Source organism: Protomyctophum parallelum (assembly GCF_964188405.1).
Source record: "Protomyctophum parallelum genome assembly, chromosome: 5".
Classification (NCBI taxonomy): Eukaryota; Metazoa; Chordata; class Actinopteri; order Myctophiformes; family Myctophidae; genus Protomyctophum; species Protomyctophum parallelum.
Genome location: NC_139702.1, coordinates 28,134,909 through 28,150,309, shown reverse-complemented (window position 1 = coordinate 28,150,309; position 15,401 = coordinate 28,134,909). Strand labels below are relative to the sequence as shown.

The following is a 15,401-nucleotide window of genomic DNA, read 5'->3' as shown; positions in this document are numbered from 1 at the left end:
TTGGGCAGATGAAATAATTTATAAGAAGAAAAACAAAACAAATAGTGTTGTCTCCTGCCTTTATTTTCTTCTTTTTAATGATTTGATCGGCCCAAAGTATTGTGTTCATTGTCATGATTTGTCACGATCCGAGTTGGCTTTGTCCGCGGCGTAACCGTCTTTAAATAAATACTTTAAGAAAAGCCTATGGGCAAAATGCATTGCGATTCATTTCCTGGGCCGCTCTATAGGGGGGAAATCCGCACCAAACAGCAAACACCAAACATGGGCTGATAACGGAGACGAAACCTACTTGAGCATGCGTGGTAAAGGAGAGACATTATGTAACATAATGGGTCCACAGTCAAGAGAGTTGAGCCAGAAGGCAAAGCTCTCCGTCTACCAAGCAATCTTCGTTCCTATACTCTCACCTATGGTCATGAAGTGTGGGTCATGACCGAAAGAATAAGGTCGCGACTACAAGCGGCCAAAATGAGTTTTCTTCGACGGGCGTCTGGCGTCTCCCTTAGAGATAGGGTGAGAAGTTCGGTCACACGAGAGAGACTCAGAGCATCTGGTTAGGATGCCTCTCGGGCGCCTCCCTAGGGAGGTCCTCGACGCACGTCCGACTGGGAGGAGACGCCCGGGGCAGACCAAAGAGCAGTTGGAGGAAACACATCGACTCACTGGCCTTGGAACGTCTCGGAATCCCCCAGGAGGAAGTCACTAATGTTGCTTTGGAGAGGGAAGTCTGGAGCACTCTGGTGGAGCTGTTGCCCCCGCGACCCGACTACGGATAAGCGGTTGAAGATGGATGGATGGATGGAGTCAGTGTTGCAGCATTTATTTATTCTTCTCTACTTTACTGTACAGTTCGTCGCTCAGCACATGCCCAAACTCGGGTTGGGAATGTGCATTTCGTTACCCTTTTTAGATGTATTAAAAATTGACATATTAACCGCAACATAAAATATTTCGTTTCTGAATTAGAAAACAATTATGCCGATGCCTTTTACACACCACTCTATTTTTTTTTTTTCTGAATTGTGCTCCTCTGATCTACAGTATTTATAAAAAGGAATGCACATACTGTTTCATCTGGCCTAAGGGAGACCGCTTTCTTTCACAGGGAGAACTTATGCTAATAATAGTCTATGGAAAACTCAGCAAACCAGCCTACTGTGGCTTATCTAATTCTAATTGAAAGAATAAAACTGTGGTAGAGGCAATTGTTATATTTGGCATTAAAATACCTTACCCGGTTGGTTCTCAAACCTTTTCATTTCAAGTACCACCACTTTGCTACAGTATATGCATGGTGGACCCCCATAACTCGAGAGATAGAACCAAATGGAAATGGACCTGTAAAATCAGTCAAATCACAATGTGGTTTGTTTGATTTTCAAAAGGGAAACCACTGGTTTCTGTTCATTTAGTAAGTAAGAAAATCTACTTGCAGGGACTAACTTGAGACACAATTGTTGTTGTTGTCATTGTTGTATCATTGTGATTTAATAATGCACTTTTAAAACCAATTTGAAAAGTCAAGCCGATATTACCTTGAAATGCATTTTTTTTTTTTTTTATTATATTTTTTATCCCACGATTTTGTAACCCATTTTTCACCCCTGTGTCAATCATCTAATGTGATCCTGGGCTCTACACACCCTCCACCAACCTAGTCCCCATATATGGGGGACAAGGGGAGAGCAACGGACTTGAACTCATGTTTCCTTCATGCCTGAGTGTCCAAGTTGCTCCTTTACACCTGACAGGGGGGAGTTTCCCTTCCTACCAGTTCCTTTCCCCTCCATCAGGCGCCCCGGCTGGCCAGGGGGAGGCAGTTTAGTGACCAGGATTACTGCATGTTTTTTGTGAGGGTACCTACCCTTGAAATGCATTCTAAACCTACACAGTTTATAATGATTGTGGTAAAGGTCCTATCATCGTTTTTTACGTGCACAATTAAAGCACTGTTGTAGTTTCTTTCTCATTAAAAAGGTGCAATCACAACAAACTGACGTAGTGACAGACGTATGGACCGGCAGCATGCACGCGAGTCACACGACAGTGCCGATTGGTCTAGGAGTGTGTGAGAAAAGCTCCAGACATACTTATACTAACACACACACATACACACACACACACACAGACAATGGCGAAAACATGATCTCCTGCCCCCCCGGCCTTCAGTAGTAAATGCTTAAGTCAAAGAAAGTCGTACATGATGATACACTACAGCATTCAGGATGAAGATATTGCAGGAGAGATATAGCAACGGTGGTGGTTAAGAGAGATAGAGAGAGGAGCGATAGATAGATGGAGAAAGATTGCGTGTGTGCGTGCGGTTGTGCGTGCATGTGTGCGTGAGGGTGTGTGCTTGCATAGTGCATGTGCACTGAATGTGTATAAAGAGCTGGTAAGAAGATACTTAAAAAAAGTGTTTGATCCAATTTAGAACTTTTGCCCACAGGCTCTCTATAATTGACTATACTAAACCATCTAAAGGGGCTACATCATTTATCCTAATTTTTGTACTTCTCCTCCTCTAAACTTTCTCAAGTTTCTAGTGAGCCAATTTCTTCAAAACCAGACTAATTGCCATTTAGATTGTCTTTATTGATTTCTTCTGTTGTTGTTTTTGTGCATTATTGACAATGTATTTTATTCTATTGTGTGCCTCCTTGCGATGTCTTTATATGTTTCTCTGTTAAAGCACTTTGTGACTGGTTCTTAAAAGGTGCTATACAAATAAAGCTTTATTATTATTAGTATTATTACTTTATGAAAGTTTTTTTGTGACAGCCCAATAAGTAATGTGTGTAACAGGGGGATGAGCTTGACTGAAGATGGAACCTCTGGGGGCAAATCTACTATACCATCTGCAGGCTTAACTGAACGTGTCTAAGTCAGAATCCTGTCCGTCTAGAGAGGATGATCTGGGCACCAATAAGGGCTCTCAGGTGGCTTTGCTCTGCCCGGAGCAGTTTGTGAGTGAGTGAGAGAGAGAGAGAGAGAGAGAGAGCTTAACCCATTAAGACCTGAGGTCGATTCTACAAAATGCTTCTAAAACAGTTCTTTTTTTCAAGCCGTTTCATGTCAAGGAACCCCAAAGTATATGGATTTGGCTGCGGGGACACCCCATCTTTTAAAGAATATATTAAAAGATTTGCAAAAAAAAAGTTTAAAAAAAATAGCTGATCTTCGAGTGCTTAGACGCGTAATGCTATGAGCTTGTATATATGCATGCTATGTAAATCAGTGGTTCCCAAACTTGGACCCCCAAATTGACACTGATGAGCCCGCAAACCCTAATTTTAAAAAAATATGCAAAGGACCCCCATAAGAGAAGATTTTGATGGCTCTAGCAGTGATTCTCACCCTGTTTAATTTCAAGGACCCCCAGTTTGACATGCATTAGTCTACGGACCCCCATTAAATGTCATTTCTATCTCTGGGACCCCCGATTTATATTGTAAAATCAATGTTAATGTAACTCTGAGAGTGTACACATGGAACATTTCATTTGTACACTCTCAGAGTTACACACCCAAAAGTGTCCATTTGGTTCCAAGCTGTCATTTAGCTGGGTCCCCCCTGGAACTCCCTCAGGTACCCCTGGGGGTCCCCGGACCCCACTTTGGGAACCCCTGATGTAAATAACACAGATGGTTTCCTGCTTTTAATGGGTTAAATGCAAATTCCTCCTCTTTCGAGAGGCCAGGGCATCAAATCAAGTGGATTATATAGCATCTTGTACACACACTAACACACACGCTACATGCATGTTGAGGATGGAACTTCAGTGAATCAGCTTGGACCTTTAGTTCCTGTCTTCTATGCAAAGCCCATGAAACCACTGAATGCCCTAGCTGCGCTAAGCCTCTGAACATGATCGTAATCAAGGTCTCGCTCCCCTTCCTTCCTCTGTAGCTCTCTCTCTCTCTCTCTCTCCATATTTATCTCTCGTTCTCTCCTTGTCCATTTCACGTTTGATTTAATTTGATTCGACTCGATTGCATAAGCAGTATATCGTCGCTGTCGGGCGGGAAAGATGTATAGTACGTTTAAAACAGTTGTACTTTTCAGGGAATGGAAAAAAGAGCTGTGTTATAATGGGTCCATTGTACTATAGTTATTTTAACGCATTTTGACCCGAAATCAGATTCTAAAAATGTCTTCTACATCCTGACAGTTTTCTGAAAAAGCTACGTTTCTATGTCAGTGGTTCTTCGATTTTTCAAAAATAGCAGACCTACAAGCTCGTAGCGCGCCACTCGGTGGCGCGCTATGAGCTTGTAGATCTGCTATTTTTCAATAGCTAAAGCATAACATAATGCTAACACCAAAAGGGGTTCCCACCCAAAATGGATTACATAACTAGCAAGCTTGTGCTAATAAAGTATATACTTTTATTGGTAAAATATATATAAAAAAAACACAGACCATTCTCAACCTGCTGTACTGTCCCTATGTTGGGCGGAAATAGCAGACTATACAATTTCACATTGCGTACTGTAGTGAAAATGTTGTGACTGACACTGCATGGTATATTATCCATGAACTGTAAAATACCGGATACGAATTTATCTAAATTTAGATATGAAGCAACAATAATTGGTGTTTTCGTGTTGCTTTCTCTCAGTCTCTGTCTCTCTCCCTCCGACAGTCCATTATCATCTTTTACTTCTCTCAACTTTCACTTTTCACTTTTCAATGTTTTATTTTGGTCATGCAGTTCATCATGTAACAGTACACTCCAAGTGGATAAGAAATACATGGATAAGAAATACATAATTCATTATCACACAAAGGTATAGGCTTATTGGCTTAATCTAATTAGCTTAATATGCCTACACTTTCCACATAACAATATACATGACAAATAAAGTTTAAGTCTTGATAAAAAAACCTGTGATGGGAAAATGAATACACTAGAAGTTTCGCCTTCTATTCTGTTTCTCCGGGGCCAAAAGGGACTCCAGTCTAACTGTTGCTTACGGTGAATGTATCTTCTGTGCTTTGATCATGTGTACCATATCCATAATTGTCACACTCTTCAGGTCCCCCAGTAAGCTTTATCATTACAGTATGATCTGCTCACCCTTTTCTCTGAGAGAGAAAAAATAACTCTTATAACTCTTAACTTATAGTTCTAATGAGTGTACTTTTATTATGTTGTTTGAGGCAAAGTAAGAGAATTCTTTAGATAAAAGAGATGAAACAGAGGAAATTTAACAGATAAGGTCCCCACACTTTCATGTACAGTGGGAAGATAATGAGTAACATGTGTGTGTGTGTGTGTGTGTGTGTGTGTGTGTGTGTGTGTGTGTGTGTGTGTGTGTGTGTGTGTGTGTGTGTGTGTGTGTGTGTGTGTGTGCGCGTGCACGCACAATGCAAGACTTTGGAAATGACTTATCAGAACAAAAGGGAATTTCACTATCATAATTCCAGTCCTCAGATACTGCATATACGGATGTATACTGTACAGTGTGTGTGTGTGTGTGTGTGTGTGTGTGTGTGTGTGTGTGTGTGTGTGTGTGTGTGTGTGTGTGTGTGTGTGTGTGTGTGTGTGTGCGTGCGTGCATAGACAGGGAGAATGACAAGAGAGGAAAGAGAGAGGCAGGGTCTGTTTCATGTAGCAGTACCACGCAGTAACTTGGCAACAAAAACAGGGAATGATAAAAATGTATAACTAGCAGCCGGCAGGCAGATACTGTAAATGGGTTAAAGAGAGCATGAGAGAGAGACTTACTATGATGAGTAGAATAAAGTAGATGAAGTTATAGAAGGAGTGAGCATCCATGACGTAGTACATGATCTCCACCCAGCCTTCCAGAGTGATCACCTACAGCACGCACACGCACACACACACACACACACACACACACACACACACACACACACGCCAGGTCATCACATGTATTACATTCATGCAGAAAGAATCTATACATCATACCCATAATTTATATCTAAAAAATCACACCAGTGTGAACCGAGTGGTGCAACTCCCGTCTATTGGTTCTCTGTATCATTCCAATTTGTATCGTTCCAATTTCTTCTCTGTATCGTTCCAATTTCTTCTCTGTATCGTTCCAATTTCTTCTCTGTATCGTTTGCGTCCAGCAGGTGGCAGCCATGTCACATACTTCTGTCGTTCCAATTTCACACATGCGCACACCACTCATGCTCATGGTTACAGGTACACAGGTACACAGGTACACAGGTACACGGACATTGCAAGCTGGATGTAGGCCACTCAAAAAACACTTGCTAGTGTCGTCACAGGAGGCAATGCATACCGGTAGTACTCTATACTAGTGATAGCACTTTGTTTAGATTGGTTACCCCTGATGCATTGCATGAACAGCCAGACTAGCTTATAGGTATTAGTTTACAGAGGGAGAATTAAGTTTAGGCATGCACGCCCATTTGAAAAGATATGCCAGGGACCCATAGGAGAGATTTTACGGCTCCAGCAGTGATTCTCAACCATTTGAATTCCCCGATTTGACATACATTAGGCTACGGACCCCCATTGAATGGCATTTCTATCTCTGGGACCCCAGTTTATATGGTAAAATCAATGTTCATTGTACAAGTGTACAAATGGAGTAACATTAAAAGACGAGGATTCTGCTTGACTGAAATAACAAGTCACAAAATAATAATTAAATGTCCCTCTTTTATTTTAGATAGATTTGAGTAGTTGCCAAGGGGTTGCTTTCTGGCTGAAGAGTGATACATTTCTGAATTCTATGTTTTTATAGTGGTTCTTTGTTGTTTTGTCATGAATTGCTGAAAATATCCCACAACACATAATGGTTGCTATGGCACCAGCTAAAGCGGATTCTTAATAAAAAATAAAAACTCCACACCAGCTAATTCCCTCATTAAGTCCACCAATTTGCTATCAGTGACTTCTCTCACCCTACCATCTTGAAACTAGAATTCTCGTTTAAATGTCTGATTTGTTATGCTTGTGTGAGTCATTACTTGTTGTTTTGAACAAGGTCATTAAAAATAAGACCTTGCATCGATGCCTTGGTTTTGGCTATGTTTAGCAAATTGGACTTTCCCTTGCAAATCTGTCCTTTGGGTGTTTGGTTTCTATACTTGCCAGCATCTGCATGTGTTGAGATAGTCGGGTTTCTGATAGAGAAGTTTCCGGCCAGTCATTGGTCCGACAACGACAACCTATACCTCAAACCCTAACCTATAACCATAATCGCAAGCACAGAGCAGCTCATGTTCTCCAACCTTAACGCATGTTCGCCAAACCTTAATCTGGTCACCAACCTTAACGCATGTCCGCCAACCTTAATCCGGTTCGTTTTCCGCATGTCAGACTATTGGCGGGTCGGAAAAGCCTGAGATGGACTGTTGGCTCAGACAATCTTCAGATGCTTCCGCAATACAATCTGTACACTGGAAGCACTGAGACATTGCAAGGCTGTATAAAGCCTATTCTTGCCAGTATAGTGATAGAATGTGTGTTATGATGACATGCATTTAACCCATTTTGACCTGAGATCAGATTCTAAACATGTCTTCTACATCCTGACAGTTTTCTGAAAAAGCTATGTTTCTATGTCAGTCGTTCTTCGATTTTTCAAAAATAGCAGATCTACAAGCTCATAGTGCGCCACCGAGTGGCGCGCTATGAGCTTGTAGATCTGCTATTTTTCAATAGCTATATTATAACACAATGCTAACACCAAAAGGGGTTAAAGGCATAATGAAGTAGTGCGAAAATTGGAGGATGAGAAGAGAGGAGCGTAAAATAAAATAATGAGAGTGAAGATAGAATTACGAAGATGAGAAGGAATGACAAAATAGTTTAAATATATGGGATGGGGTCCATATCTAAGATATTCCTAAGAGGGATACGAGTGTTTGCAAATTGCGATACAATGGGAGTCTGTGCCATGCGAGCAGAGTGGAGCATTATGACAAATTGTGACGGTGTCCATGTCTGTGCCCATTTGAACGATTACAATTAGTATATGTGTGTACTGAATAAAACGGACAAACCTAAAACCTGGATAAATGGACAGCTCCAAAAATACATCTCGGCAGAACAACTGTTCGCTTCTGCCCGGTCTAGAAAATCAACCGAGATATTTGGGGTATTTATGGTCTGCCAGACAATCAACCATTTAAGTGATCTGGCCAGAGAAAAGCTAAATAAGGAAATGTTAATACCCCCCCCCCCCCCCCCCCCGTACACAAGATGGCCTACTGTAACAATAAAGAACACCTTGAACCTTAATATTTTTCTATTTCTAACCAATTAAAAAAAAAAGTGTTTAATGGTGCAGAGAAGTTGTCAAAAAATTATGTGGAATGGTTATTGTGAAAAATGCCAGTGAGAAAGATAGTTGTAATGGAAAGAGTTGCACAGTATGACATTAAATTGCAAACCTCAAGTTTAGCGGGCATATACAGTCAATCTACGGTAATATACATGTGTGATGGTACAATTCGGGAGTTTAAGGGAGTTTGTTGGAAAGATTAACGGGAGTTTCCTGTAATATACACATCCGTATTCCAAGCTTTTTTGCGCAGTGGTGCATTTATATAGTGCCTTTATCCAATGCGCTTTACATAGATTGTGCATTACATTCACCCATTCATACACTGATACCCTTTTGCAACAAAAAAAAATAGCAGATCGACAAGCTTCTAGATCGGCTATTTTCCAGGGACTTCCGGTCAACCACATGAGGATTAAGTGATTATAAAGGACCAGACAAAAAAGGCATGGCATAATATAGCTTCGGACTTAATTGTACCTGAAAGATGACGATCCAGGCAAAGGCGATGTTGTCAAAGTTGATGGCTCCCTTGTGCGGGTTGCCGTGCCCCGTCCGACAGCGGGTGTAGTACTGGTTCCAGTTGACGCACAGGCCCGCCGGGGGCACGCTGCCGTTGGCGTGGTGCAGCGGCTCGGGACTCAGGCCCAGGTGCTGGCGGTACACCGCGTCCTCCGCGTCCAGGCAGCAGGCGCGGCCGCCCTCGCGCCGCGCCGGCACGTCCGTGCAGGCCATGATGCCGTTGTCCGTGGGCAGGGAGCAGATGAAGGGCCGCTCGTCGTCCTCGTCGGCGAAGTAGTACGGCTTCGGGAGGCTGATGCCCGTGGCCCTGCATGCACAAGGAAGGAGGTGGTCGGTCGACACAAGTCAGGACATACTGCGAAACGGCATGGCTTTGACACGCACACACAACCACGTTTTTAGACACTGTCTGAGTGTGTGTGTGCGTGCGTGCAGACAGATTATTTATTTACTGCGGAGAGAACACATGTTTGACTCGTCACTCTCGTGGGGTTTTTCCCCCCTCTCCCTGGTTCCATAAGGATAATGTCCACATGTCTTCTTGTCAAGTAAGATGTAAACATCTTGAGAACTGTCTTGACGTCAGGTCGTCAGGGGAGGGGAGGGGAGGCGGCTATCAGATCGAACATTTTCTAACGGCGAATATTAATAATAATACCACCATCAGAGATAGTAGAGTCAAAGATAGTAGAGAGATGGAAGACGGTGTACTGCAGTGACAGTGTACACAGCAGCGTCACTGACAAGCAAACTTACGAACTACAGACTGGCAGTCGAGTAGCCTAGCATCCTACTAGCCTACATGTAGGCAGGAAAAAGGCGCCCAAATAAGCCAAAATCCTACCGAACGCGTTGCTACGCTCTCCCCCTATACGCGAAAACACGCGCTGAAAAGCCTGGTGTAGCTCGGCCGAGAGAGAGAGAGAGAGAGAGAGAACGAGTGAGCAAGTGTGCCTGCTGGTGTATATCCTACTGATTACTAGCATGGTCATGGGCTATTGTGTTTCCACACGTAAGCACGCACACACACACACACACACACACACACACACACACACACACACACACACACACACACACACACACACACACGCACACGCACACGCACACAACCCCGCTCTGTGACCAAGCCAAATTACCGGATGATTCATGCTCTCCTCTCTGTCACCTGGGCCTTGATAGCGCAACATACCAGACAGAGTTGTGTGTTGTATAAATGTGTGTTTGTGGTGCCACTGTTTCTACTGACAAAATGCAGACAGACAGCAGTGCCTGCATGGCTCATTATCAAATTGGATGTTTGTGTTATATGTCAAGGGGGGGGGGGCATTGTGTTCCATCGTTGGACAACCTTTGCCGTGTCTGCTGTGGCAGAAAGCCTGTCATTTCATGTGGAGAGATGCTGGACAAGTGACAACAGGAACTCGCTCCCCAAACCGAAGGCATACTTTCTGAATTGTGATTTAACACTGGTCACGCGCGGTTGGCATTTGATCAAGGGGCAACATAACAGAGCTCTGCGAGGGAACCGAGGCCAACTGATTGAGCTGTGCATGCCCACAAGAGTGCACGCTTGCTGGTTGGTGTATTAGGCCAGTCAATCTAAGGTAAAAAGGGGCGTGACCAAAAATAAATTACAATAGTAATCGTTCAAGGTTATTTATCATCCTTAGGGTCACCCAAATAACATATTGAAAAGAAAAAAAAATATTATTATACCAGTAAGACGCCTGAGGGCGACCTTTGAATTTAGTTGTTATTTTTCATGTCATGATTATGAATTGAATATACCCAGGACCTGAATGGAAACAAGACCGCAAAGACTATTTTTTCGGTGATCTGCCTAATAAAGTATTCAATCAATCAATTAAACCATCTCCTTGTCTGTGGACTTTTTTGTGTCAAAAAGGGACGCTGAAAGTGAAAGCAAAGTTAAAGATCTACAATTCTAAATTAAATGTACGCGCCGGTTAATTTGAACAGCAGTGACATTGTAAATCACCCCGCCATTTGATCTGTCTATAGTGGGAGGAGGAGCCATGGGGGTATATAAGAGCTGAACACTTTTTCCATGTTGTCAGTCTGTTGCTGCCTGTGTCTATCGAGGTGATCAAGCCAGTCAAGTCAGTCTCCAGGGAGGTGAAGTTTTATTTTGTACAGTATTTTCCATTTTTGTTAACCATGGTTAAAATGCTTCCTTGCTCTTCAGCACTTCAGCTCTCCAGCTCAACAGTTAATATTCCAGTCAGTCAGTCAGTCAGTCAGTCAGTCAGCCAGCCAGGCCTAATCAAATGCTCGGCTTTAAGCGGATACAGAACTTTAGTGATGAGCTCTGTATGTATGATTGTGCTTCCGTATAGTGACATTTATCCTTTAGATTACTCATTGTGAGAGACACCAGTGCACTACGAGACTATGAATCAGGGTTTATTCTACTCCGCGATTAAAACTGTTTTACTACTGGATCAATCACATAATACTAGGAGAAATCTGAAGGTAAAAGTGAAAGGAACTATAGAGATCTCGTCAGTGGTCAACGCGTTAAGAGATTTCGGCAACCGCAGTGTTTTACTGTCATAATATGACAGTGTTTCGTCATATTATGACAGTAAAACACTGCGATATTCAGGGTGTATTCTGCACTGCAGTGAGCTGTTAATGTCTCTCTCTCTCTCACACACACACACACACACACACACACACACACACACACACACAAACACACACACACACACACACACACACACACACACACACACACACACACACACACACACACACACACGCACACACACAAAAGCTGATGCATATCGTTCTGCATTAGTTTTAATACAAGGTCCATGCTGACCCTCTGGACAGAATAGTAATTGAATTTCTGTTCAATCCAGATATACATAAACACTGCAATGCAAAACAATGAGTCAGGGAGGAAAACTTTTAGCAACACCTACTCAGAATGCATGTCAGGACTGATTCAACGGAAACACATGGGCCACAGACCAAGACCAAATGCAGCAAGAAATTAGAATAAAGGGGGGGGGGGGGGGGGGGTTCATGCTGTGGTGTGAGCTTGTAGATTGGTTGATTTTTGTGGGAGACACTAGCCCACTACTAACTATAAATCAGCTATGAAGAGAATATAGAGAATACTAACGTCCTGTCAATTAGCTTGATGAAGCCTAGAGACCTTCTCCAGAGCACCTGTACTAGATCCCCTGCTGGGGTCTGAGACGGGGTGTATGGATCAGCGGCACTGCAGGGAGTGTGTGTGTGTGTGTGTGTGTGTGTGTGTGTGTGTGTGTGTGTGTGTGTGTGTGTGTGTGCGCGCGCGCGGGCGCTCACTCGCAAGGCACGCACTCATTATTGTATGTGTACGTGTGCAGACCTGTCAGCTGGTTCGCTGCATTGATGAAGAGGTGCCGCAAAGTATAACAGTTCAGCAAATTAGGGACATACAGTATACAGGCGAAAGATTGATTTTATATTCTGTGGAACAGCACCGGGGAAGCAGGTCAACGGCTTCTCCTGTTGTCTCAAGCATGAAAAAACACGACGTAAGGTATTTTGGCTCCATATTCCTCCTCCAGGGAGTTTCAGGAAACTCCCTGGCAATGGAATATCAGTTGGCGTCGTCGTAGAAATTTAGATGTAAACATTGAATAATACCCCTTTGTTATCTAAGTTACAGTCTGAGATTATCTCATCTGTCACACCCCTGTGGTGCTGTTTGTTTTACTCTTGTTACTGTCCCATTTGTTGAACTGGCTCAAGTCTTGAGGCTATATGTTGGGGGTTGGCTGTTGTGGGAGTGAAAGCGGTTACTATACTTTGATCCGACGGAGCATTGGTCCGATCGACAACCTACCTCAAACTCTCACCCTAACCCTAACCTCCCCCGGGGCAGACACCTAAACCTAACCCCAACCCTCTCCCGACCCCCAGCGCACCTCGGAGCATTGCTCCTTCGGAGCAATGCTCCGTCGGAAAGTCCCAGTGAAAGCTATAAAGGCTGTGACCCTGTGTGACTCTGGGAGTCGGACTGGGGTTTCCATACATGAACATGTAAGTCTTGGCTCCTTACTCGAGTAAAATCCTCATACTTCCAAACTCTGAATTCTTGTGTTGCCTCATTATTATTATTGTCCTTTTGAATGTCCTACAGACTGCCTTAACATCATTTCCATCCATTTACAACAACACAGTCGACAACAGACAATACAGTACTGTAGTTACATCTATATGCTTCGAAACCGACTGAATTTCAACAACATTTAACCACTCAAGCCATTATACTTTGCTGTATACGATAAATAGCAAAGACATAGGACGCCATGACGAACACATTACCAACAAACGTCCGTAGTGGGGCGCTAGCATGCAGTGTATCAGATCATTTAGCAATCAAGCAGGATGAGACTGTCCGGTCATTGCCATCGGCGCCGAGAACTCCCTGGCCAGATGAATGGATAATGGGAATGACTGGAGAAGCTGTTGGAGGGCTCATCTAAGGACAACGTATTTTTGTAAATTGTGAAAATATTGACTTTATTCTTGTTTTACCTACCAATGGTGGGCAGGTGTCTGAACTGTCCACAGCCCACCCGTGAGACACATTGTGAGTAGACAGAAAGGGTGCCATGATTGCCATCTTTATGCCAAAGTCAGACCTCAGCTCATTAGTAGCCAATTCAGCTAACCGGATGATCCTCATTCCTCAGTTGTCTTATTTAGACCTGTCTTAGTCGCTTTGCTGAGAAACTGAGAAACAGAATAGTGTTTGCTCTCAGCGCACAACAGTTGGATCAACTTCATTGATTGATTGATTCACACTGGTCCCAAGGAAGAGTAAGCAAGTCATACACGATCACTGATCAATGTCAATGCAGTCAGTGATACCTGCTACACTTCAATCTTGGCATTCGTCCATTTCAAAACTCAAAATTGGCGTCTTTGCAGTTTGCAAGCTTTGTTCCAGATTCGGATTTGAATGCTGCCTCACGATGAGAGAGAGAGAGAGAGAGAGAGAGAGAGAGAGAGAGAGAGAGAGAGAGAGAGAGAGAGAGAGAGAGAGAGAGAGAGAGAGAGAGGTGCACCGACTGCAGAGCTGCCAACCTGCACACATTTTGTGTACCAACCACGCAATTATAGGCGTATAGACACCTAGAATTGCGTGGTTGGTACACAAAATGTGTGCAGGTTGGCAGCTCTGCGACTGGGAGATAATGGTATTTGCATTGTGCAAATTTTGATTTGCAATTAGCCTCAGTTGAATGTAGTACACTGAGTAGAAACAGTGGGAGAAAGAGAGAGATGGAGAGAGAATTAATCGCTCTAAGATTATCAGAAATTTGAGGTGGTGCAATAAATCATCTCTAGTGTCATTGGACCAGTGGAGGTTATATCAGATATACACATGGTCATTTTCACATACACGCACGCACGCACGCACGCACGCAGGGAGAGCAGCAGAGAGAAAAATAACAATTCTGGCCATGATGCCTCGTTTATCTTAAGAGGCTGCTATTTAAAGGGCATGCCAGTGAAACCAGTGAAAACCTGACCTGATATTTGAAGGGGTTGGATAGGGTGTGTGTGTGTGTGTGTGTGTGTGTGTGTGTGTGTGTGTGTGTGTGTTAGAGGCTGACACGGGAGTGGATTTCCACTCCTGTCCCATCCCACTCCCACAGAACAAATCCTGTCCTGTCCCAATCCTGGACCAGAGTAAAAAAAAAAAATCCCATCCTGTCCCACTCCTGTAGAATGACTCCCGCTCCCACTCAAAATGACTCCCACTCCCATCCCGCTCCTGTTAGTCATTAGGAAAGGCAATGGATTTTGTGTTGTTTTTTACATTACTGTATTTTGAAAAGCATTAAAATATCCAATCTACAAGCTCACAACATTCGACAACCAAGAACAGTTCTGACATTCCCGCTCCTGTTGACTTTCATTCCCGTCGCGTCCCGATCCCGGGATCAATACAGCAGGAATGCTGCTGTGACCCGCGGGAGTCCTGACTCCTGTCAAAATGTCCGGGAGTCCTGTCAAAATGTCACCCTCTCGACACACACAGACGCACGCACGCACGCACACACACTATCGTATTCATCACCTGCTTGCTGCTCTGGATTGCCAGCGCCAGCCTATATACCTGCCCACTCGCCTCTCATGGACAGTGAATTGCATGTCAATCGCATACACACACACACGTGTGTGTGCGTGCGGTGGGTGGAGTGTTTTGACTCACAGGGTGAAGTTCTCCTTGGGGTAACAGCGGTTCCTCAGTAGCCCCGCCCACAGCTGAACTCCGATGATCCCGAAGATGAAGAAGACAAAGAAACAAAGAAGCAGGACGTTCCCCAGCATGGGCAGAGTGTCCAGGAGGAGGTTGACCAGGATACGCATGCCTGGAGACGCACGCACGCACACACACACACGCACGCACGCATGCACACGCACGCACACGCACGCACACACACACACGCGCACACGCACGCACGCACACGCACGCACACATGCACGCATGCACACACATTCCAAAAACATTACATGGAATAGTGCTCAGTTTATACTATCTATCTTATG

General features: G+C 43.8%; 1 protein-coding gene across 1 annotated transcript in view; it reads right to left on the bottom strand.

The window, feature by feature from the left end:
- LOC310858302 (voltage-dependent T-type calcium channel subunit alpha-1I-like) overlaps window positions 1-15,401 on the bottom strand; it is a gene marked incomplete at its 3' end in the record, with an annotated part of 208,422 nt that overhangs the window by 107,106 nt on the left and 85,915 nt on the right. Inside the window, 3 exon segments of the mRNA XM_083764409.1 lie at window positions 5,735-5,827; window positions 8,775-9,123; window positions 15,064-15,223. Of these exon segments, the coding sequence (XP_083620535.1) occupies window positions 5,735-5,827; window positions 8,775-9,123; window positions 15,064-15,223 (602 nt within the window).